Raw genomic sequence first — 26,740 nt, forward strand, 5'->3', positions numbered from 1 at the left:
CCTTAGCTGTGCAGAAACTTTTTAATTTGTAGTAGTCCCATTTGTCGAGTCTTTCCCCTATTTGTTGTGCCCCTGGGACTCTATTCAGGAAGTTCCTTCCTGTGCCTATAAGTTCTAGTGTCTTTCCTACTCTGTCCTTCAGTAGTTTCAAGGATTCAGGTCTGATATTGAGGTCCTTGATCCATTTTGAGTTGATCTTGGTGCATGGTGATAGGCTTGGGTCTACTTTGAGTTTTCTGCACCAGCACCAGTAGTTGAAGAGGCTATGTTTATTCCATTGTATGTCTTTAGCTCCTTTGTCGAATATCAGCTGACTGTAAGAGTGCGGTTTTATTTCTGGATCTTCAATTCTAATCCATTGGTCTTCCGATCTGTTTTTATACCAATACCAGGCTGTTTTTGTTATGATGGCCCTGTAGTAGAGCTTGAATTCTGGTATTGTGATACCTCCTGCACTGCTTTCTTTGCCTAGAATTGCTTTGGCTATTCTAGGTCTTTTGATGTTCCATATGAATTTATGGATTGCTTTTTCTATTTCAGTGAAGAATGTGACTGGGATTTTGAAGAGATTGCATTGAATTTGTATAACAATTTGGGCAATATGGCCATTTTCACTATATTGATTCTGCCTACCCATGAGCATGGGAGGTCTTTCCAACTCCTTGTGTCTTCTTTGATTTCCCTTATTAGATTTTTATAGTTCTCATTAAATAGGTCCATCACGTCCTTGGTTAGGTTGATCCCTAGGTATTTTTTTTTTTTTTGGCTACTGTAAATGGAATTGTTTCCATAATTTCCTTTTCTGTTTGTACATTGCTGGTTTACAGAAAAGCTGCTGACTTTTGTGGACTGATTTTGTATCCTGCTACTTTGCCAAAATGGTTTATTACGTGTAGGAGCTTGGGGACTGAGTTTTTTGGGTCCTTCAGATATAAGATCATGTCGTCTGCGAATAGGGATCGCTTGATTTCTTCCTTGGCGATGTGGATCCCTTTGATGTCCTCCTCTTGCCTTATTGCTATGGCTAGGGATTCCAGCACTATGCTGAAAAGAAGTGGGGAGAGTAGGCATCCTTGTCTTGTTCCTGAGTTTAGGGGGAGTGATTTAAGTTTCTCTCCATTTAATATAATGTTAGCAGTTGGTCTATTGTAAATGGCTTTTATTGTTTTGAGGAATGTTCCATCTATTCGTGTTCTCTCCAAAGCTTTTAATAACTATGGATGTTGTATTTTGTCAAAGGCTTTTTGGGCATCAACTGAGATAACAATGTGATTCTTGATTTTAGTTCTGTTTATGTGGTGAATTATGTTGATTGATTTACGGATATTGAATCATCCTTGTGACTGTGGGATGAAGCCTACTTGGTCATGATGTATAATTTTCTTGATCAGTTTCTGGATCCTGTTAGCTAATATTTTATTGAGGAGCTTTGTGTCTGTGTTCATTAGTGATATTGGTCTGTAGTTCTCTTTTTTTGTTGGGTCTTTGCCTGGTTTGGGAATGAGTATGATATTAGCTTCATAGAATGAGTTTGGGATTTCTCCCTCTATTTCTATTTTGCGGAAAAGTTTGAGGAGTATTGGTATTAGCTCCTCACTAAAGGTTTTATAGAATTCGTTGGTGAATCCATCTGGGCCTGGGCTTTTCTTTGTTGGGAGGTTCTTGATTACCCCCTGTATCTTGCTGTAAGTTATTGGTTTATTTAGTTGATTTATTTCTTCTTGGTTCAGTTTGGGTAGTTTATACTTCTCTAAGAATTGATCCATTTCTGTAAAATTATTGTTTTTTACTGAACAGAGGTTCTGGAAATAGTTCCTTATGATTGTTTGAATATCGTGTGTACTTGTAATTTTTCCGGTGGAGTCCCGGATTTTATGTATATGAGTCTTTTCTCTTCTTTTTTTTTGTAAGTCTTGCGAGGGGTCTGTCAATTTTATTTATTTTCTCAAAGAACCAGCTTTTAGTCTTATTTATTTGTTGAATGGTCTTTCTATTTTCAATCAAATTTATCTCTTCTTTAATCTTTGTGATCTCTCTCCTCCTAGTCATTTTAGATTCGATCATTTCTTGTTTCTCCAGATGTTTTAGTTTCCTCGTGAGGTTATTCACCTGCTCTGTTTCCATTCTTTTAAATGTGAGTGCTGAGGGCAATGATCTTGCCCCTCAGTACTGCCTTAGCTGTGTCCCATAGGCTTCTTTGTGATGTATTTTCATTGTCATTGTGGCTTATGAATTCATTAATTTCATCTTTACTTTGGTCTGTGGCCCAAGTGTTGGATAACACTGTGGGGTTTAGTCTCCAAGAATGTGTATAACCTCTGTGGTAACCGTTGTTATTGAGGGTTACCTTTAATCTACTGTGATCAGATATAATACATGGGATGACGTTAATACTTTTGTATTTGCTGTGGTTCTTTGTGTGGGCTATGACATGTCTATTTTGGAGTATGATCCATGGGCTACTGAGAATAAGGTGTATTGGGTCTCTGTAGGGTGGAAGATTCTGTATAGATCTGTCAGATCCATTTGGGATATGGTGTTACTTAGGTCCTCAGCTCCCTTGCTAATCCTCTGGGTGTTGGATCTGTCTCTTGGAGAGAGTGGGGTATTAAAGTCACCCACTATGATTTTGTTTGGGTCTATCTTGTTCTGTAGTTCTGTGAGAATTTGCTTGACATATGTAGGGCCTCTTTTGTTCGGTGAGTATACATTTATCACCGTGATGTCTTGATTCTGGATTTTTCCTTGTATTAAAATGTAGTGACCTTCTTTGTCTTTTTGAGTTGATTTTAATGAGAAGTCCAGCTTGTCTTAGACCAGGATGCATTTGCTTGGAAGATCTTGCTCCATCCTTTCATTCGGAGCCTGTTTTTATCCCTTGCTGTAAGGTGGGTCTCTTGTAGACAACAGAAGGCAACTTTTTGTTTGTGGATCCATTCTGCCAGTCTGCTCCTCTTTATTGGAGAGTTTATACCGTTTATATTCAAAGAGATCAAGGATAAGAGTGTTTTTTCTACTTCCATTTTCTTGTTGGGCTGTTTTTCCTCTTTTTTTTTCTTGTCTTTAGTGAGCTGCTCTTTCTGTTGGGCTCTGGCTATTGTAATTTATTTCTGTTTCTGTCTGTGTGTCCTGTACGATTTCTGTTGGGTGGGATTCCCTTCTTATAATTCGCTGTAGGGCTGGTTTTTTATTCACATACTCCTTTAGATCCTCTTTGCTATGGAAAGATCTGGTTTTCCCTTCGAATGTTAACCCCAGCTTTGCTGGATATTTTATTCTAGGTTGGCAATTGTTGGCCTGTAGGACTTGGATGGTGTTCTTCCATTCTCTTCACGTGTGGTAGGTTTGTGTGGAGAGGTCTGCTGTTATTCGGATCCTCTTCCCATTGTAATAAATTTCTTTCTTCTCTTTGGCTGCATTCAAAATTTGCTCTTTATTCTTGAGATCTGAAGTCTTGAATATTATGTGCCTTGGGGTGGCTTTTCTAGGGTCTGGTCTGCCAGGTGTCCTATAGGCTTTGGTTACCTGGATGGGGTCCCTTGTGAGATTGGGGAAGTTTTCTGCAATCACTTTATTGAAGATATGTTGAAGCCCTCTGCTCTGGTATTCAGCTCCTTCTTCTATTCCAATTATGCGCAGATTATAACTCTTGTCTTTGTCCACTAGCTCCTGGATTAGTCTGCCCTGAAGCTTTACTGTTTCTTGGAGTGTGGTAATTTTCTGGTTCTTATCGGCTGCATCATCGTCCAAGAGAGAGATTCTGGCTTCAATATGGTCAATTCTTTGTGCTGTGGATTCAATTGTGGAGTTTATGGATGTCAGAAAGCTATTTATGGTTGTCAGATCAACTCTGATCGTGGAAATTTCTTCCTTTAAAGAGTTGTATTTTAAATCTATTTTTTCATGCATTTCACGTCTCAGGATGTTAAGGTCTTCTTTAATGGAGGTTTGCATTGTATCCATTTTTCCTTCCATTTCTTTCTTGGCTTCCTGGAGGTCCTTTGAGACTTCCAATTTAAACTCCTGGAATTGTTTTCTAATTTCGTTTCTGAGGCTTTCCATCATTTCTGCTAACATAGCCTCAGTTTTTTTTTTTATTCTCCATCTCCTCTTCAGTTGTGCTGCTTTTTGGAGCTGCCGAGTTGGCTTGCCCTTTGATAAAATTTGTTATATTTCTTTGTGATTTGCACATCTGGAAATCTGTGGGTGGCTTCCCTGGTTTGGCTTTGTGCTGGTTCCCGCTGGTCCGGCAGTGGGAGACTTGTTTGTGTCCTGGCTCTGGGTTTGAGTTTGGCTGTTGAACCTTACTGGCCAATGGGTGAGCGTGACTGTCTCGGTTGTTACCGAGGTGGTCACCCTCACTGCACTTGGGGGTGGGTAGGTTCTGTGTCTTTCTCTGCAGGATAGTGTCCTGCCACTATGTTGTGCTGACCCTAGCGTGCCCCTGGTGGGGGTTTGCTGGTCGCTGATTCAGCACGGCGTGGAGGCTTTTCTCTTCTTTGGTTCTTTTTTCCACTCGGTATCTTGGTCAGAGGAGCTCACCTCTCAGGCAGTTCGCCCTCCAGGGCTGGTGTTGTTGAGGGGCGGCCCACCCACTTGTGCGAAATGCGCCAATCTGAGTGGGCGATGCCGCTGGTGGGCTCTGCCTCCTGTGCGGGTGTGCCTATAAGAGTGGGCACTGCCACTGGGGGGCCCTGCCCACCTGTGCGGGGTATGCCTACCAGAGCAAGCCCTGGGTTGTTGGGATGTGCTTGTGCCCTCCCACGAGTTTGCTGTGGGGGGCAGTACGTGTGGGCCCCAGTGGGATCAATTGTCCAGGCGCAGGTTGGTGCCCACAGACTGGGCCTCCACTACGAGGAGGGCGTGTGATCAGGCCTAGGTTTCCCTGCTGGGCTGGTATTGCCCACCAGTGTGCCTGTGACTTTTGTTCAAAAAGTCCCTGAGGGGGCTGGGGATATAGCCTAGTGGCAAGAGTGCCTGCCTCGGATACACGAGGCCCTAGGTTCAATTCCCCAGCACCACATATACAGAAAACGGCCAGAAGCGGCGCTGTGGCTCAAGTGGCAGAGTGCTAGCCTTGAGCGGGAAGAAGCCAGGGACAGTGCTCAGGCCCTGAGTCCAAGGCCCAGGACTGGCCCAAAAAAAAAAAAAAAAAAAAAAAAAAGTCCCTGAGGCCCAGGCACCTCAGGTGGGGCTTCCAATGCCTACCGGTCCCCGGGCCCCTGTTGGGAAGGGGGCGGGGCCAGTGCGGCCGGTTCATGCTCCTCTGCTGCCTTGGCGCTGCTCTGCTCCTGCTAGCTCCTGTGTCCTCCCAGAGTCTGAAGGGACCTTTTGCCGTCTCATTTAGGGGTTCTTTGTTCCCTCTGGGTGGGGAGGGGAAGGGAGGGAGCTCTAGCTTCTTCATAGGGTTTGGGTCTCTGATAGCTGGTCTCCCGTTGGGGGAGGGGGTAATGGGGAACTTACTGGTCCTGGATTGTGTGTGTGTCCTGACCTGCTGTTAGCCCTTCGGGGGTGGGGTGCTGGGGTGTGGCGATCGGTTGTTTGGTGGTGACGGTCCCGGCTCTCCCCTTCTGCACCGTCCGGTTACTCCGCCACTCACGTCCAATCCAGGCCGTGTGGTCCCGCACCTCCCATTACTGCCGTCTGTCTCAATCAGTCCGCGCTCCCCCTGGGGTCCGTGGAGTCCTGTCACCTGGACTCTCCACTCCTGGTGTGACTTTTCGGCAGACGGTTTGTTGGCGCCAGGTCCCCTTTCCCAGCCTGGCCCTGTTTGGGCAGGGTCGGCAAGTGGGGGGAGGGTACCCCAGAGATTTTCCAGCTCCATGCAGGTTATAGGCTCTTCTTTTTTTGTTCTTTTTAGTTTCCTGCATTTCTCCATTGCTTCTGGCTGCTGGGTTTGCTGGGTTCTTGATGGGGTGTTGGGTGCTGGAGTTCCCAGCTTGCTATTCAGTTGGAGCTAGTTGGGGTGCTTCCCTACTGTGGCGGCGCCATCTTCCTGTCTCCTGTATCTACTTTCATTGAAACTAGAATAGCTATTGCAGCTGGTAGCTGCCATATTGGATCATACAGATCTAAAAACAGATTATATATATAGCACATCACTCATGAATTACATGTTATACTTTTTCTCTTGAAATTTAACTATAAAATAAGGCTAAGTACAAAACAGGTTCATAACATCTGAAAGCATATGTTACTTTGTATTATGCACTAAACTATCCCATCAAATTTTTATTGTCTTCGCAAAGAAATTGTAGCTAGCTTGGTCTTTACAGTTTTTAAACACATTTTCTTAGTTATTGCATGCAACTTGGATATTCGTAAGCCATTCATCACTCTAGCAATGTCATTCACAATGAAATTTCCTTCCCTGATGTGCATTCAATACACACATGTTAAATGTCACATCAAAATAAAGAAAGATAAAAGAGTCTTGCTGTAATTGAAGCACTCTCTTACTCTTAAGTTCAAAGCACTTGATAGCTCAGTTATCTCATCTGTCCTATCAAGAGCAATGTGAATAAAGGGACTGGTATTAGTATCAGCACTTTTCAGTTGATAACAAAATTAAGGCAGAAAAAGATTAATGCCAATCCACTTCATAGTGTAAACCTAAAGCTTAGTCAGAAAAGAAGAAAACAGCTCAGGAAGGTATGGAAAGGAAAATCACATGAAGATGAGGACAAGAAAAGCATAGGCAAGTCCTTAGCTGTGCAATTCGAGGAAGCAGGGTGCCAGGTCTCAGAAACACTGACTGGTAAAACTGGTGTCACTGTCTGCTTTGGGCCCTGTGTCTCACACCTTCCACCTGTCCCAACAATGCCCTGAGACTTTCTAAGATGCTGGCTACATAGTCAGAGGTGGAAAGGAGAAGATGACCAAGATGGGACCTGATTAATGCAATGGCTATGGGCATGATACATTTTCATTTGTTCATCACCAGATTCAAATGACAGAGCAACAATTGTGACTAATCTCCTATCAGAAAGCTGGAGAATGAGCTTTCATTAATCTTGTCTTTGAAACAGACTAAACACACTTATATCTCTGAATTGCAAGACCCAACAGATTAACAAAGTAATTCAGTGAGTTTAGAGCTGGTTATCAAAGTCATCGGTGAAATTCCTTCCTTATTTAGATACTGAAGAAACTAAGTTCCAGAAAGATTGGTATTTGCAAAAGAACATAAATTCATTTTTGCAAGTAAAGCTGAGTTACTACATACAAATGTGTTCATGTACTTACCTAGCATGGGCAAGGCCCTAGGTTCAATTCTAGTACCACTGCCTCCCCCCAATAAGATACAGGGAAGAGACAGTAAGAAAAGTGTAATAAGGACCTATGTAAGACACATTAGAATAAAAAAATTAAGTCAAACAAAATTCTATCATTATACAGAAGCATCTTGTCACTCCATGGGAAATGTTTGTGACTGGTCCTGATTTCTATAGAGGCAGAAAGGAAGGAAAAGCAAGGTAGTAGAGATTCTAAAGCAACTTAACTGGGCACAAAAAATGCCAGGCACTTGGGGAAGGATTTTTCCCCCTGAAAATTCATGGATAGATGGTGCTAAAGTAGTAGGAATGATATGGTAATTTGCCGGTGAAAATAGAGAAACCGAAACAGCCATCACATATAGAAATCAAAGTGGCACAGATGGGCCACACGCGTTCTGCAAGTCGGACACTTCCTAAAGACATTGCAGGTGGATGTGCAGGCTTCTGTGACAGACAGGCCTCAACCTGCTGCACTATTTACTAGCTGGGAAATTTTGGAGAAATTACCAGATCTCCCTCCTCCATCTGATAACATAGCTGTAAATACATGCAATGTCTAAATGTTGGGGAGGTCAAACGAAGGTGTACATACAAGCTTTTGAGCAAAGTGCTAAGTTGAGTCAACAACAGTGACTCAATATTCATCACATGTCTAATGATTACAATAATAGTCATGGTTCAAACCACAGTAGTACATCCCTGAAAGGGTGAACTAAATAGTTTTTAATTCTCTCAGTGCACCATGAAGTTGGAAAGAAAATTTCTTCCAGACATATGGTTTAGTAGTTTCATAATAATCACATGAAGAACCTACACAGCATGCATTCCATCCAAGCAATCTTCTACATTCAGTAAGGGTTATTTTTTTTAATATTATCAGTTGAATAGAACTTTCATTTTCTACTCATTCCACTGTTACTGTGTGTGTGCACACACATACATGCTGATACTGGGGCTTGAACTCCATACACATACTGATACTAGGGCTTGAACTCAGGGCATGGGCACTGTCCTTTAGCTTTTCCATTCAGGGTAGAATTTTACCAGTTGAGCCACACCTCACCTCAGGCTTTCTGCTGATTAACCTGAGTCCTACCAACTTTGCAGCCTGTGCAGGCTTCAAACTTCAATCCTCAGATTTCAGTCTCTTGAATAGCTAGGATTACAGGTGTGTGCCACCAGCACCTAACCACTGTCACATCTTCAAGGGTTAGTGTGAAATCTGTTTGAAATGTCCCTGACATTTGTACAAAACTTGCGGATCTGCAAGCATTTCTAGAAACTTGCTTTATATACCATCACCAAACATACAATGGTCCACAGCAGAAGCAAGCCACTGGGGTCTCCTATTAGTATCCATACACAGTCAAGGAGAATGTATTCCCTCTTGCACAGGAGCCAGATCTTCACCTGGGCGTGTTACAGTCAAGTTCTGAAAGAACCAGAATCCTTATCTGAACTTAGTCTCAACAATTATGCTGCTGGATCCTATAACACCAGCAAGGAGTCATAGACAAAGGGACCCCACCCATCCTTTTTCTACTCACTGGGGACCACTCACCTAAAAATCAAAACAGTATCCTTCCTTATGCCTTCTCCCTAAATCCACTTCTTAACTTTTTTTCTTTTTCTAAACTACATATGGCAAGAAGAGAGGGACATTTTGTGAAATCTGCTCCCAACTCAAAATGGCAAGGTGTTTTACCTTATCCTATGTAGGTAGCCCTGTGAGAAAAGACCCATCATGTTTACATAATAAATATGGAAACTTAACTGAACTTACCATTGAGACAGATGGATTTCCTTGACTTCTAAATTCTCAATTTCTAAAGTCATGTCCTTTATAGCACACATTGAGCTCAGCCCCTTCCCCATCAATACCCCAAACCAGCCATGGTAGGCTCAGATGACTGTTTACTTATTTACTCAACTATCTTGTACTGTCCATGCACCTTGAAGACCCTGTCCATGTCACACATCATAGGTCACAGTGTCACAGAAAGAAGACAACTGTCTGATCTAAATCTTTCCTTCTTATCACCTAAATAAGAGCCAGCCTGTGTCTCCTCCATGTGACTATAAATAGGACTCACTAGCAAGGAATTAAAACTGCACTGCTTGTCTCTCAAACACTCCTATTTTCCCACCTGGATCATGTTGGGGAGAAGAAAGAACTACACAGATTTGGCCTCAAAGACTGATATCCCTCTCTCTGAGCAGCCACAACAGAAGGCTGTCCTTCGGCCACTTGTGGTCAAAGAGGCAATATGAATTCTGAAAACAAATTCATGAATTATCCCTAGCTGAGAGCTCTTGGAGGAAAAGGTCTTGGTCATGAATATCACAGAGCTCCCCCACAGGAAGTACAAAGGTCCAGTTCTATCTAAAAAATATTATAATTGCCTCATTAATTTTTAAACAGCTCCTTATCCAGTTGTTCCTTGTTTACAGTAGCCCAATATCCAGGGACATGGCTCTTTTTCAGGCTGTAATCCCCCCCCCCCTACTATTAACTCATCCAGATTTGCATTAAATAACAGCATCAATATGAAATTATAATCCAGGAAGAGGAATGAGTATCACCACACACAGAGTTGTGTGAATAAAAGGAGATGAACCTAAATATATTTCATATTGGGGGGGGAGGGGTGTCTACTGTTACTGTTTGCTTGTTTTGGTGCCAGTCCTAGGGCTTGAACTCAGGGTCTGGGCACTGTCTCTTAGCTTTGTCATTCAAGGCTATATCACTCTACCACTTGGGCCACAGCTCTACTTATGGCTTTTTAACTGTACATAAGACTCACAGTTATTCCTGCCATGTCTGGGTTTGAAATGTGATACTTAAATGGTAGCCGCCTGAGTAGATAGGATTACAGGAATGAGCCACCAGTACCCACTAAATTTGGCTAAATTCTGAAAGCTAGTTTACTGGCTCTTTTCAGTGCTAAAGATCCAAAGTGGCTTAATTGTAAGTAACTAAGATTTGATACTTCATGGACTATCCAGGCAAACTATGCTAAGTGAGGGACATATAATCGAGCATTGATAGGTAATGATTGGCACTGGGAAGGAAATTCACTGGAGATGAACTAACCAGACCAGGGCATCATTTAGTCACAAAAGCCACCCTTCTCTAAGAGCCTGAGGTGATGTCTGATTGACTAAAAACTCTTGTGTGTGAAAAGAAAAAAGAAAACACACACACACACACACACACACACACACACACACACACACACCTCTTTCCACTTGGCACTATCTTGACAGGTGCCTTTATGGTAAAGGTAAACATAAAGCTATCAGGAGAAAGGTATAGTAGCACACACCTGGAATCGAAGCTACTAAGAAGACAAAGACAAGGTAGATTGTAGCTCAAGCAAAAAGTTAGCATGACTCTCTTCTTAGTAAGCTGCGTTTGATGACTAACACCTGTAACCTGGCTACACAGGAGACAGAAGTAGGAAGATTATGGTCCAGGCCTGCCCAAAGAAAGAAATGGGGGGGGGGGGGGAGATTTGTCTCTTGATGGCTAAGTACATCCAAAGCTTGCATCACTTATTACTCACTATTATCCTATTTTGTGAGATGTCCCCATGCCTGTTCAGTTCTGGTCCTCCCAAAGGCCTATTTGCTAAAATCATCAAGATTTCTCTTCTAACCCTGCTTAAAAATGAGGACTTGGCCTCTGATCAGTTCTCCAGCCTGCAGAGCCTCCCTTGGCAGACCGCTTGTGAACCTTCTTCAGATGTGTAACCAAGAGGCATATGTTTTGGTAGAGATGTGAAGGTCAACTTCACTACTTTCCTTTGGAGAAGGGCACTTGAGTCCCTGAACCAGAATGGACCTGGAGAACATCCCATTCTTTGTAGTGCTCTCTGTGAACAAGCATGCAAACTCATTCCCGGATGGCTTGAGAGCAGGGCACGCCTGGTTCATCTTCAGCTTGACTTTCTGCCTTCCCAGAGAGTTAGCTGAACCTCCTCAGTGAGGCCTCTCCCATCAGCGAGGTGATATAGGCAAAGTGTTCATCTGGGTCTAGATGGCTCCCAGAAATAAGGAATAAGGACCCTGGACTCCAATCAAAAGGTGAGTCCTTCTCTCAGCCCTGCCATTGACCAGCCAGACCATGGAGGACACCATGCGTCCATTTCCTTACCTCTGGAGAGTGGACAGGATGGTCCTGGAGGCCGCTAAAGCCTCATTATCCTAGCTTTGGGGCTTAACCACTTAACTGCTTGTGCTTCCTAACAGGGAAGGCTCGAAATGAAAAAAAAAAAAAAAAAAAAAAAAAGAAAGAAGGAAGGAAGGAAGGAAGGAAGGAAGGAAGGAAGGAAGGAAGGAAGGAAGGAAGGAAAGAGAAAGAAAGAGAAAAGCAGGCCATGTTATCAAGACTAGAAATATATGTACTCACTTTCCCATGATGGTTTTGCCAGTAGAGGACTTCTTTCAGGGTTATAATTCTTTTGACCCAGTAAAGACTTTTGAAAAGTGTTCTAATTTTACTATTAAATTTAGGTGTGTTGTTTATAGTGTGGCTTATAAAATGACAGAGTAGGCACGGAGGAGGGGAAGGGAGGGAGGGAGGGAGGGAGGGAGGGAGGGAGGGAGGGAGGGAGGGAGGGAGGGAGGGAGGGAGGGAGGAAGGAAGGAAGAGAAAGCAGGCAGAACAACCTTCAATTTTCCTGGAAAGAAATGGGGCAAGCCCTCCTGACAGTGCTGTCAAAATGAATCAGCTCAGCTTTGTTCACAAGGAGATCTCATGCCCTGAAAGGCATAAATCTTAAATAAGAAAAGGCGTGTCGGTTACCCTAAGAAAAAGCCACAGCACCAGAAAGATGGGGAGGAAGGTAAGGCTCTGAAATCATATTTAAAATCTATGACATGTGACAGTCATAAGGACATTCTCAGACACAGCAGTCATCCCAGATGACAAGTCACAGCATAAATTTGGGGTCCTATCACCTCCTGCCATAGGAAAACCAGTGCATTTGTCTTGTCTCTACTTCCTTTTGGGTACAATTATCATATAACAGCATTGCTAGGGTAGCTACAAAGGGTGATCTGTGATCCTTCAAAGACCACTAATTGAAAAAGTAAGCAACAATATATGAATCATCACTAAAGAAAGCCTCAAAATAAATTACTATGCATCTATAAACAAATACATTAAAAATGAATGCTATACCTTAAAGTGTTTAACAGAAGCAAATAAAAGTAAAAGTGCCAACTCCCAGGGATTATCTCCTTTTCTCCCAGAAGATACGCTCTTGAGTTGGCAATCTTCTACAAACAATCAGTAATCCAAAAACGGCCCATACTAAAAGGTCAAACAAAAACATTTCTTTGAACCTAGATATCATTTTTCAATTGCAAAAAAACGGGGCTGGGAACGTGGCTTAGTAGTAGAGTGCTTGCCTAACAAACATGAAGCACTGGGTTCAATTTCTCAGCACCACATATATCACATATATAGAAAAAGCCAGAAATATATAGAAAAAGCCAGAAGTGGTGCTGTGGCTCAAGTGGTAGAGTGCCAATCTTGAGCAAAAAGAAGCCAAGGTCAGTGCTCAGGCCTTGAGCTCAAGCCCCACAACTGGCCCAAAAAAAAAAAAAAAAAGCCTCGCCCAAACACCAGTAAGCCTGAAGACGTTTCTAAATTTCCAATGGCTTTAACTCATTTACTATAGAGTTGTCTTTGTATTAAGAATTCCTTGTCTTGTCATTCAAGCAGTGCTGACTAGTGATGTCACAGTTGTTTCTTGTTTCTGCATCCCATAATCTTCCCTGGTGAGTTCCTCACACACACACAACCCCTATTCCAGCAATTTGTACTCTTATGCCATGAGCCTGGGGACAGCAGTACAACGGGCCATGTTGCCATACAATGATGTGTTCTGCCTGCGTGAAGTCCTTGTCTCCTCTGAGATTTTAATTTTCATTTCTGTCATGTGCTGAGAAATTTAGACAGGATAATTAAAATAAATAAGGAAAATATTGAGGAAGCAATATATTGTAAATGATTTGAGGCACCTTAACATAAAACAGTCTAAAGCCAAACCAGACTATATTTTATGGTTAAACATTCCTTCCTGCATTGTCATCAAAATGATGGCAAACGGAAATAAATCTGAACAATTAAGACATTACAAATAAGGAGCCCTCGTTTGCTGGAATAATTCATCTTCTCACACTCATTCAGAAAAAAAAATCTCTATATGAACATTCCTTTTAAGCAAAATTGGACCTTTAAGGCTCCTTGACTAAAACTTTTAATTTCTAACTACTCCAGTAAAATCGTTTCTTTATATTAAAATATCTAACCAAGTAAGGTGGCTCATGCCTCAATCTTTGTGATCCTAAACTACTTTGGGAAGCTGAGATCAGGAAGATCCTGATTCAAGCCCAATCCAGGCAAAAAGTTGACAATAAAAACCTAAGTGGGGTGGTGTGTACCTGCCATCTCAGCTATGTGGGGAGCATAAACAGGAGGATTACAGGCCAAGGGAGCCCGAGCAAAATGTAAGACCTTACTCAAAAGGGGTGGCGGCAGGGAAAGGCGTCACATGGTAGAATGCCAGCCTAGTAAGTGCAAGGTCTTAAGTTCAAGCCTCAGTACCACCAAGAAAAATAAATGAATAAATAAATCCCTCCAACACCATTAGGTTGGCTTAAGGGAAAGACTGACTTGTTCACCTGCATAAAATCACCATTTGACACAGTGGCTGCTACAAACCAGCCCTTAAGCCAAAGTCACAAGGAGTACAAGGGTTAATTTTGTGTATCCCTAAATGCCTCCCACTTCTTTCTACTGACTCTACAAATTAAGACTTACCCAGGTAGTTACCAGATTCTTGACTTTAGCCCTCACTAGTTAGTTATATGACTTGTGGTATATCATTTTATTTTCTTGTGCCTCAGTTTTCCCCTCTGTAGAACAGAGATTAGTGACAGCACTTTGTCATTCTTATCTCCAATGGAGATAAGACTGAGTTAACCATCAGGGCTAGATTCTAGTCTTCCTCCTTACTACTGCTAGGAAGATAAACAGGCACAGGTGGGAGACAGAGGTCCATTTCCCACATTCTTCCTCTGTGAACACAGGTTCATAATGACAGGGGAATGAAGAAATGTAAACAGTAGAAACAAGGTGGTAATAAGTGAGTGTTAACTCTTAACATTTTTCTGTATATTTGAAACAATTCATAATAAAATGGCAAAAGTAAACAGGGCTGGGAATGTGGCTTGGTAGTATAGTGCTTGCCTAGCATGCAGGAAGCCCTGGGTTCAATTTCAGGACCACAAAAACAAACAAAAAGGCCAGAAATGGTGCTGTGGCTCAAGTAGTAGAGTGCTAGAGCAAAGAAGCTCAGGGACAGTGCCCAGCCCCTGAGTTCAAGCCACAGGACTGGCAAAAAAGAAAAATAGAAAACAGTGCAGAAATGTACAGGAGAAAATTAACATGGTACTTCTCCAAAAGTATATTATTCATTAGCTGAGTATGGTGGCTTCTATCTATAATCCCTCAAGAGGCTGAAACAGGAAATTCACAAGTTCATGGCCAGCCTAAGCCACATAGCAGGATGCTGTCTTTAAAAATATATATTGACAAATATAGACATTGCTATATATAAATATATATATTGTCAATAACAATAGTAACATTAGTCACAGAGGAAACCAACTCTTTTGCTCAACACTGAATACTCAGTGCCATGATTATAGATACATACCAGGCATCAGGGATTGCTGGGAGGAAGGGAGGGAAGAACGAAGTAAAGGAGGGAAGAAGGGAAAAAGAAGAGAAGGAAGGGAGGGAGAGAAGGAATAAGGAGGGAAGGAAGAAAAATGGAAGCGTGGAAAAAAGGGAAGGATGAAAAAAGGGATGGTGGAAAGGAAGAAGGGTGGAAGAAAAGGTAGATCTTTTTTTTTTAATACTCACTAGACACAAATATTATCCATATAGTGACTGTACAGAGAAGCATTAGCTTTATTAAAAGAACATAGTATTTTCTGATTTAAAAAGTAATTCGTGGGGCTGGGGATATAGCCTAGTGGCAAGAGTACCTGCCTCGGATACACGAGGCCCTAGGTTCGATTCCCCAGCACCACATATACAGAAAACGGCCAGAAGCGGCGCTGTGGCTCAAGTGGCAGAGTGCTAGCCTTGAGCGGGAAGAAGCCAGGGACAGTGCTCAGGCCCTGAGTCCAAGGCCCAAGACTGGCCAAAAAAAAAAAAAAGTAACTCGTATTATTGGACATCTATATTACTTTTTACCAAAAGAAACTAAATGAATGTATTTTCTAGATGAGACTAATAGAAGCCATTTTTCCCCTCCAGAAAGACTTAAGATTTTTCAAGTATATCACGATGACCTGCATCCAGATGAAGGGTGAAGCTTTTAGTTACAGGGATCTGAGCCACTACCTGGCAGCAGGGCAGGCAGAAACAAGCAGAGTGATACAGTTTGCAAAACATGTCACATACAAACTAGCTGACAGGATCAGGTCTGCTTAGCATATAGGGAAAAAAAAGACATAAGAGTGACAGGCAAGTGGTATCAAATACTGGAAGTATTACAATATTGCAAGAGTAAATATTTTCCTGTGAACCAACTGGGACCAATGTGTACAATCTACAGGAAGGAAGCAGTATTTTAGTTTGATATAAAGAAAACTAACTTCTAAGTCTTATTAACTATTTTAGTTTGTAAAAAGGATGAATGCATGCCAGGGACAGACTTTTTTTAATTCAAGTTGTAAAACTCAAATTTGAAAGGCTGCATGATACAAAGGAACCATTGTTAAACAAGCCAGAACTCATGTCAGGTACCAGTGGCTCAAACCTATAATCTACTTCCTCAGGAGGCTGAGATCTGAGGATCAAGATACAAAGCCAGCCCAGGCCAGAAAAGTCCATGAGACTCTTATCTCCAATTAATCACCAAAACGCTGGAAAGAAAGTTGTGGCTCAACTGGTAGGGTTAGCCATGAGCACAAAAGCACAGAAACAGCAGCCAGGCCCTTGGTTCAGGCTCCAGGACCAGCACACATACACATAAACATATACATACACATACACATACACATACACATACACATACACATACACATACACATACACATACATAGATACATACACACACACACACACAATTCTGAAACAGACTTTTTAAAATGAACAGGAAATGCCAATAACAGACATACATTGTAGAAGTTTAAGCAAATCTTACTAACCAATTAATAAGTCAATCATCACAGTACTAGAGAATATAACCTCAAGAGTAAATGATGGTGAGCTGCTTAATCACAATGACTCATTTTAGGAAGATGTACATGGTACACCCTAGAGAAACTAATTTTTGTAGCACTCTATTTTTTCACTATTTTAGTCTTGTAGGTTTTTTTTTGAACTTGGCAATTGCCACCAGAAAAATCTTAACACACTACAAGCCAATCTTCTGTTGAATAACTGAGTGAAATGTCACACAGGAAATTTCCCAATATAAGAAACTCAGTGTCTGCTTGCTGATTCATTTTCTCTCTACTGAGACATGGTATAGCTATGTAGTCAAGGCTGGCCTTGAACATGTCACTCCTTGCTGTTGGTTTGTTTTGAGGTTTTTTTCCTTCCTGGGGCTTGAATTCAGGACCTGGATGCTATTGTTCTTTAGCTCTTTAACTCAAGGCTAACACTCTACCACAGCTCCACTTCTAGCTTTTTGATGGTTAGCCGGAGATAAAGAGTCTCAGAGGACTTTCCTGTGTGGGCTGCTTTGAACCATGATCCTCAGATCTCAGCCTTCAATTCTTAATTCCTCAACTGTATCCTGCCAGTGCTGCTGCAACCCATGTCACCATTAGCTTGCCTATCACCCTCCATAGTATGTTCTGGTCACGGCACATAGGCTGAATGCATTATCTGTTCCTTTTCACATGTTGACTCCAGCATCGCCAATACCACTAGGCATGTTCAGAGTCTGAACAATAAAGCAAACAAACAAACAAAACACTCCACTCATTTACCTCCAGTAATTAGCCAGTCCACTTTAGACTTTGAACAAAAGCAATCGGCAAATTCCAAGCTGACTAAACCCTTAAGGAGCTAACGCTTCCCAGGAAAAGAAACGTTGACTTAAAGAGGATTTAAAGTTATGACAAATACATAATAGATAGTTCCATCATTTTTAAGCATTCAATGAAAAGCTGAAAGATAGATTTCTCTTAAGTTGGCTTCAAGTCTCCCAGTTATAAATGGAAGTCTTTTTCTTGTCTTCTGAAATAAAACTGCTGCCTTTTCAATCCAAAAGAGATTCATACTGGGCTCAGCATCAGCTGCAGAAGCAAGTCAAACAAATGGGAGGTCCTGAGTTCAAACCCCACTACTAGCATTCCCACACCCCCCCCCAAAAAAAAGTACAGTCTGTGAATTAAATGCATTGTTAGTGAAAAAAAGTAGCATCACAGAAGATACATGTTGGGTTGCATTTTCTAGCATTATGATTCTCACCTATCACCTGTTAATTTTGTGTCAATTATTAATTTTTAGAAATGAGTGAATTATAATGGCCATTATCATATATCCCTACGTGTTGGACTTTATACTTTACTTATATTAATTTATTTAGTCTTTACGACAGCAATATGATGTGGGTTCATTTCCTACTTTAATATTCCTGCTCCTAAAGTACATTAACAATGTTCAAGTAACAAGATATCACACTGTAGATAACAAAATAAATTTTATGACCTTCTGTCACACCAGGCTGCTGCAAATGGCTAATGTTGCTGGCAACATAATTAGATGTGTGAATTCTCAAGCTATATATGTCCCAAATTCCTATGATTAATCTCACCCACCAGATACAAGTCAAACATGCTTGGGAGAGAGCAAGTCCGGAGGATCATCCATAATCAAATTTTAAAAACTCAATATTAATTTCATCACCTCTCTTATCAAATCTGCTAATTAAGTAGCAAGTCAGATCGATGCTTCTTTCTTCTCCCTTCCCACCCCATGCCCTCCCTGCCTATCTTTGGAAAAGGTGCTAACAAACAGAAAACGAGAGTTTAAACCCCAAAATAATCTTCAGACTTCAATAATCAGTCCTAGAAAAGCTCAAGAGCAGATGATAAAACCTTAGTAATTTGCTCCATGGATGAGGCCACTTCTCATGTTAGTGCTGTCTGACCCAAAATCCAAGGTAAAGTATTCATACATTAATGCAGCCCTCTATAAGATAAGCACATATTTGTACACAGAGTATGCATTTCTCTAGAGCTACCTGTGTGGCAGAGTTCAAACCCCGGTACTACCGCCCCCCCCCCCAATTTTCTGAATGATGCTAATCAATAAATAATAGAGTCCCTCAGCATTCACAAGCCTACCTCAAGTTTTCAGTCCTTGTTCCCTAGTCCACACAGGTACCAGAGGAATCGTCTTCTAGAACACAAATATAATCATGCCACCGAACTACCTGAGTCACCTTAAGAGACTTGTCCAAATTGCACCAGTTTACTTGGGGACAAAGCCTGTGGCGTGGGACATGGCGTGAAGAGCCACCACTGTGCCTGCATCAACCCAGCTCAGCAAACAAGAACATTATTCTGCTACTTTTTGCCAGGGCTGAGGCTCAGATTGCCCTTGTCACCAGTAACATCCAGCACCAGTGTCAAAGGTGATGATTTCAATGAAGACACAAACACAAAGGTCCTGCCAGTATTCTAGTTTCCCTTGCATTCCCCACCCCAGTTCTAGTCAGAGGAGCAGTATATGAAGCTATATGGACACATCCTGTTTTCCTTAGCACTGTCTGAAAGCCATCTCAGTTCCCAGATTTGTTCTCAAGAGTATTGTTTCTGGGGCAGAGAGTCCAATAATGTGTAGCTGCCGCCTTATCACTACAATCTCAGGGATTTCCAGCCCTCATTACCTTGAGGAATTAAACAGAAATCCCAGCAGATTCTGCTCTACTGAATGAGTATAAATTCTGCAATCATTGTTAATAATGCAGAACATTCATTATGATACTTCTATTTATTTTCTTTTTTCTCTTGGCAAGCCTAATACAATCATCCTCAAATACAGATGTGCCTAGGCTTTTAAATACCCTTACCATTTTATTTTGCCCATCTATCCATCCAAGTATCCTGCAAACATTTACTGAAGACCCACTGTGAACTGAGTAGTTTGCTAGGTGTTAGAGATACAATCATGAACAGGATCACTTTCCCTTAAATGTCATTGCTTTGTACCTTTGAACTATATTGATTTTGTTTCTCATGTGTAAAATTTTTTGAATAGGCATGACATTATTTTTACACATGTGTATCTAAAATCTTTAGACATTTCATGGCACCTCAAACACCACAATTTAAGCATAACATATTCCCACTGTAGACTCTTCATGACCTCAAAATAGAATTTTCCACATTTCAACACAAGCCACTAGCTAAGTAAAACTAGAAACAGCTTTTCCTCTAGATTTTACACCATAATGAATAAACAACTGCCATGTCTGTGTTTTATATTAACTCCCACATGGCATTTTTATCATTGAAATAGTCAGTCGGCTTATTTGGTAAAAAGAAAAAAAAAAACTATCTTATTTAGAATCCTTTATTTTCATCCCCCACCTTAACCCAAAGTATTTCCTCTCCCCTCAGAAAACTCCTCTAAAGCAGTTGATTTGAATTTATGTCATCCTTATGTACAGTAGACAGAAATGAGAGCCCTCTTTATGCCTAAGTCTTTTCTACAGTCACCTAAGCCCAAACCTTTCTGCTTTGAAGCCATTGCATGAGCTATCTTTGCCCTCCCCCCCCCCCCGCACTCCTCTGATATTCTTGAATTACTCAATCTCTCTGGAGCCCCACTTTCTCAGGTTACGAGAGAACCACCTGTCTGCTAGTCCATCATAGCTCTTGAGGTCCCCAACTATCCCACTCTTGACTCTTGTCCAACTGATTACTCTACATGCTGGACAGTCCTCTTGCTGAGTCAGAGCAATTCCGTACCCATTTGGACTCTGGAGCTTCTATCCTTCAGGAACTGCCCTTCCTAACTTTCCCCCAACCCTACAGGGATTCTAGGATCTAAGGATAAATGTTTGTTTGGTCTTCAGCCTTGTGGCTACTAGCACAGAGCCTTTAATATCTGGGATCTCCTAGATGATGATCTAAAAGGAGCATCATGTTTTTGTACATAATAAGCCCTTTCTCACACCCCAATTTAGGACAATGAGGTGGTGGACCCCTGGATAGCTTCAGGATGAGAGATGGTGGATGACAGAAGAACTAACCATGTGACTAGACAAATAGAATTCTCAGAAACCAGCTCCCAATTTCTGGGGAGAAAGGAGGGGAAGGAGATTGAGTTAGCCATTAGTGGCCAATGACTAAATAAATAGTAAGTATAGAATAGAACCTCAATTAAAGCCCAAATTCTGGGGCTCCAAGACTTTCAGGTTGGTGAACATAAGAATGCTGGGAGGGCAAGGCATTTGGGCACAGAAGCCTCCTGTGCCTTTCCAAGGCCTTGTTCTATGCAACTCTTCCTTTTGGTAAATCCTGGGTTGTGTCCTTTTAAGCAGCACGCACAGGTCACTCATGCCTGTAATCCTAGCTACTCGGGAGGCTGAGATCTGAGGACCGCAGTTCAAAGCTAGCCCAGACATCCATGTCCATGAGACTCTTATCTCCAACTAACCACCAATGCCAGAAGTGGAGCTGTGACTCAAGTGGTAGGAACAGTGCCAGGCCCAGTGTTCAAGTCCCAGTTCCAGCTGAAAAGGGGAAAAAAATGGTAAAGTCTTAAGTGACTTGATGAGTATTGTAATGTACCCCCAGAGCCCAACAGGGTATAATAATAATAATAATAATAATAATAATAATAATATAACTAGATCAGTTGGCCAGGGACTAGGAAGGAGGCTTAGCTTTAGAGAAGGATGTTACAAATCTGAGGTCTTATCTTAGGGGGCTTGGGAGGGCAGAGAGGGTTGTGTAGGAGATGTGGCTAGCTAATGGTGGAATCTAATTAAAACACTAGATACACATTTGGTGTCTCAAAAGTTAGAGAATGAATTGCTGGGTGGAAAAAAAAAAAAAAAACAGACATTTGGTGTTGGCAGAGTTGTGAATAGGAACAGATCACAGACACACCCAACTTGCAAGGGCCAGAATGGCTCAAGTCCACAAACAAAACCCTCCAGAGGAGCTGCTAGACACAAGGGGAAAATTATTCATCCAACACTATTGTAATATAACCTCCTCAATCTGCTGGGGCTAATTTATAATTTGATAGGCAGATTTTGTAAAAAGGTAAAGCATGGATTGCTGTTACTAAAAACTAAAAGTTAAGGAAAACACAGTCTCTTGAATCATCAACACTGGGAATTTTGACAACTCGGTTATTAAAATGTTTTTACCATTTGTAAACTCTTCCAGCAGATTTTCTCTACCAATACAGATACAGAGAAAAAAAAATTATAGTGTCCCCAAACACATTCAGTAGGAAAGAAAAGACAAATGTAGTGTAACCCCTCAAACACACACACACACACACACACACACTTCCTTTTACAATGCTAGTTTCTTGGTAAAACGTAACATGATTGATGTGGTCGAAAACACAAGGCCACACCCACAACAGATGCAAAAATCTACATTGCAGCTCCTAAGTGTGAAGCTTTGTTTCCACTATTTGTAAATTTCCAATGGAATACAGTGTCTACTGGGAGAAGGTACTCCACAAACAGTTACCTGATAAAGATAGGCTTTTTGAGCAATGTCACCCTTTCTAACATTCTCTCCCATGTCTCCTAATCCTACCCATTTTCCCTCAAATTACCTGGATTTATTTTCACAAATGTACATTGAATACTGTAACTGATCAAGATGCACTGTATTCATAAACTGATACATTGAGTTGAAATCTCTCTGTACAGCTAACTACTTGAAGGTAATTTTTTTAAATTAAGAGACTGGGGGAGAGGACGTTTGCCAAGCACTTGTGGTCCTAGCTACTCAAAAAGATAAGGTCTGGAGGATTAAAGTTCAAAGCCAGCCCAGGCTGAAAAAGTCTGGGAGATTCCATCTCCAAAATAACCACAAAGACATCAGGTTGGAGGCCTGGCTCAAGTGGTAGAATAGTAGCCAAGTGAGCATGAAGCCCTGAGCTCAAACTCTAGAAAGAAGAGAGAGCTTCATTAGAATCTTCCACAGGGCTTTTACATAAATGTAAAATTACAAGAAGTTTTAATGTGAAAATTACAGACATATACCACAGTTCCTGACTTATAGGCTAAGGTAAGGGTTTTGCTAACGTTTCTTGCACAGGTTGATCTAAAATCCTCCCATTCTACATCTACCATTCTACATCTCCCAAGAGATGTACCATTCTACATACTCCCATTCTACATCTACCAAGTAGCTACAGTTGTAGGTATATACCACCACACCCAGCCTTCCAGATGGAGTCTTCCAAACAGAGAACTGGCTTCCTGGTTAGTAAGCTTAAATATTTGCTATTTGTCTCTTGACAGAAAAAGTCTGCTGACATCTGCATGAAGACATTATGGCCCCACTGAGCTGAAGCAAGACTCACCCTTGTCAATTCCTTCAGTACACACATCAATAATAACACTTAACATTAAAGTAGCACTTGGCTAGGAGTTGTACACATTATCTCAAACTCTCAAAGAAATCTTGTAGGTACACATGATGGCTGTTTTCCAATGAGGAAACTGATACATACAAATGTGAAATCTGCTGGAGAAAATGGCCTATCTAGGATTGCCACTGTTGTAGGGAGCAGAGCTGACTCCATCATGACTAGGGAAACATGGTAGGAAATGTTGGGGGGAGATTAGTTCAACCTGACCCCAAAATTCTGCTTCTGTAAATAGCTTGCTTAACTTGTTTGTTACTTCCTCTACCCCGTGCATCAACCCCCTACATCTGTGCTACACCTTTACCTTCATAAACCCCAATTTGAGGACTGCTCTGGTCATGGTGGCAGCTCCCGAGTCTGCACCATGTCCCTGGCCGGTCAGCCTGCTTTTCACTGTCATAGTGTCAGCACCCGAGTCTGTGCTGCGTCTCTGGCTGGTCACTTTGCTTTTCACTTCCCCAATAAATCCATCTTTTTGCGTGAGACTGTCTCTGAGTGGTGGACCCTTGCAGGGACAGGAAATCCCCTCCCTAATACTACCTAACCCCATAACACCACCAGAGTTTGATTCCCAAGGCTAATGTCTTCAATTGCACAGTGCCTCTCACTCAGAAGGCGGAGTCACACCAACACCAGGAATGAAGAGACACAAAACCCCACCTCCCCACTTCTCACTGCCCCTTAAATCTTTCCACAAGTAAACTGAGAACAACTCACAAGGAGGCAGAGCTTCAGGGTAGACAAACCCGTGATACTCTGCCAGTTCCCAAACTGCCATGGTGTAAGACTCCATCGGGGCAGCATGAATAACAAAAATATTCTTGTTCTTTACTCCTAGGAGCAGGCTCATCATGCAGGCAGCTTACAATTCCCTTCCATGTAGCTTTAAAAAACAAAAACCAAAAAACAATCCAAGCCTTTTCTGTCTTTCTATTTGACAACAACACACCTCCTCAGAAACAGACATCATGATGGACAGGCTCATCAGCTCCCTGCTAAGGCATGTAATAAAGCTGCTCATAAAGAAGCTTGGTGCTTGCTGGTCACAACAAGCCCCTCCCCTTTTCTTCTTTATGTCCCCAATGAAGGTCAGGAGGAAAGGGGTCGGGGGAAGGGGAAAAGAAGCCCCATTGATCCCAGGTCTGAAATGAAAACAACTTATAAATGCATTAAGAAGGTCCCCTATTGAGCTCATTCCCAATGTTTAATTGCTGTAATTATACTCATACATACTTCATCACTGTTTTCTAATGAGGTTAGCCAGGAGATAGAAACTTGGGTGTTTTAGTCTTCCTTTAAGGTGCTTGTTTTTATGCTTCTCTAACAGCTGGCTGGGAGCACCAGGATGTAAAAAGTCAGTTACTCAGCAGACAAGGTGACAAGGAGCCAGCTGCTGGTGGATATAGGTGGATATTACACATACGTGGGAAAAGGCCAGGATTATCCAAGGTAAGCAGCCTCATTCACAACCAAGGAAACCTGGATCACAACCCAGGTAAGACTCTGAGTTCAAATTCAAGTGGCTGGCATTGCATTGTGGGGGGAGCCACAGTTGCTGGATCTGAAAGCACTTTTTCAGTTGCTGTGCAGAGGTTTCCATCTGAAAGGGAAAAATCAACACCAGGCATACAAAGCACACTCCAGAGGCAACTGGGCACCTCTGAGAGGCATGATCCACCCAAACCTGGTCCCTGCCTTAAGAGAATTCTGCCCATGAAAGAAGCTCCTGTGAGCCTGAAGCCTCCCCTTTGAGCCCTCTCTCAAGGGTGTAAAGTACACAGCTTATTTGGGAATTTGCCACCTTGCTGCATTAGTCAGTGAGGAGGCCCTGAGAAGGGACAGATGGAAAGGAGTGGGGGGGAAGGGAGGGTCAGGATGCAAGCCCCACAGCTGGGGTGTTATAAAAACTAGCAGCCAAGCAGTGTAGAAACAAGAGCCTTAAGCATCTGATTAGCCCACAAGCAGCTGTGGTTAATTTCTGAAATAACTTGAAAATCAAAATACAGCTTTCTATTCAACCGCAAGAATGATCAATGGATTGGAGAATCAAACCAAAGCCAGAGGCACTGGGGCCTTGCTCTAATGGTGTCTATGGCATAGCGCCATGCTATGTGGGTAAAACCAGGTTATAATGAGTTCCCTGTCTGGGATTTCTAAAAAGCAGTTCCCTGCTCCCTACAACAGGACTCAAGACAGAGCCAAAATCCAGCCACCCATGAAGGCCCTGGAAAATACCACACTAACTAAACTGAGCCTAAGAGGAGACACTTTAAGAATTTAGATAAACTTGATTGCTCTTTCTTTAGTGCAAAAAAAAAGAAAAGAAACATCTATAATATAAAGGGTTTGATGTTTACCCAAAGTAACTGGCAAATATGATCATGTATACTTTTCCACGCTAAAATCACTAAGAAACAAACCACTGCTCAGAGAATGGCTTTATTACATTCATAATTCTTCACTGTAAACCAATAAGTGTACCAATATGAAAAATACTCTATACAAACAGTATTAGTCAATCCACCACATTTTGGTATAGTTTGGTCAAACAAAACAAACAAAATGGGCTAAGAATATGGCCTAGTGGTACAGTGCTTGCCTCATGAGATACATGAAGCCCTGGGTCCAATTCCTTAGTACCACAAAAACAGAAAAGGCCAGAAGTGGCACTGTGGCTTAAGTGGTAGAGTTCTATCCTTGAGCAAAAAGGAAGCCAGAGAGAGTGCTCAGGCCCTGAGTTCAAGCTCTAGGACTGACAAAAATAAATAAATAGAGGAATCAGACAAAAGTCAATGATAGCTAGACACTAGTAGCTCAGACAACAATAGCTAGGTACTAGTGGCTCATGTCCGTAATACTAGCTACTCAAAAGGCTAGGATATGATTATCAGGATTCAAAGCCAGAATGGGCAGGTCCAAGAGAAAAAGCAAGAAAGTGCATGAGGCTTTGAGTTCAAGCCCTAGTACCAGCATGCGCAAGTGCATGCGTGCATGTGCATACATGCATGCACATGCGCGCACACACACACACACACACACACAAAAACAGCAGTATACATGAGAAGCCATTTATCACATTAAACTTCACAAAGCACAACTATAGATATTCAAAGTCTCATGCATTTTACATCTAGATGTTTTGATCATTTCTGAAGTATAGAGAGAAGATATAAAGACAATGTAAGATTAGGACATTTTCACCAGAAAATTCACAGAACTGACAGTTCTTTTATTATCAGTGTTCCCGTATCATTTTATACCCTCATGTTCCTTCAGATTATTGACCATGTCTGTTTTGTCTCCCCATGTTGACTGCCCACCTTTGCTATCATTTGAACACATTGATCTATACATAGTTGGTGCTTATTAGAAGGTGTTAACTGTCTGCTCAATAAGTTCTCAGAGTGATGCACAAGGCTAATTTAGCCCAAATGGCATTATAATTCTTTCTCAACCACTCTGCAATCGCCTACTTTTCTAGGGCAGGGAAATGGAAATTATTTCAATAAATGGAGAAAGTGTGACTTAAGTAACTCCACTGAGCTTATTTCCCCTGGGAGAAAGACAGCTAATGACTAAACTCTGAAATTAAATAAGTCATGTCTGACCTCATTTGTTATTTAAGTTTAGCAGGATCTTTAACTAACAAAGAGAAGGTGTCCCAGACAACTTCAATGAGCATCAGGGAATACCAAATGATTGAACTGTCTGAATCTCCTTCCCAGTTGTGCTTAGAATGTTCATGATTGTTCCAGCTAACATACAAAAGCCTGAAGCACCAGCCAGCATAGGA

General features: G+C 41.8%; 1 protein-coding gene and 1 long non-coding RNA gene across 6 annotated transcripts in view; one reads left to right on the top strand and one right to left on the bottom strand.

Moving 5' to 3' along the window:
- The window catches only part of Carmil1 (capping protein regulator and myosin 1 linker 1), a 285,478-nt gene that overhangs the window by 175,618 nt on the left and 83,120 nt on the right, over positions 1-26,740 (bottom strand). Inside the window, exon 1 of one of the 5 annotated variants that reach the window (XM_048348358.1) lies at positions 10,844-11,034. The exons of the other annotated variants lie outside the window; for them this stretch is intronic. Coding sequence (XP_048204315.1) covers positions 10,844-10,918 — 75 coding nt within the window. The 5' untranslated portion in view covers positions 10,919-11,034. Of the gene's footprint in view, positions 1-10,843; positions 11,035-26,740 lie in introns of those variants that run through there. 5 annotated transcript variants of the gene reach the window in all.
- On the top strand, positions 11,295-25,254 carry LOC125352959. The gene is made up of 2 exons (XR_007211221.1): positions 11,295-11,363; positions 24,275-25,254. It is a non-coding gene; the product is annotated as an uncharacterized LOC125352959 (long non-coding RNA).

This window comes from Perognathus longimembris, chromosome 6 (genome assembly GCF_023159225.1).
Source record: "Perognathus longimembris pacificus isolate PPM17 chromosome 6, ASM2315922v1, whole genome shotgun sequence".
Classification (NCBI taxonomy): domain Eukaryota; kingdom Metazoa; phylum Chordata; class Mammalia; order Rodentia; family Heteromyidae; genus Perognathus; species Perognathus longimembris.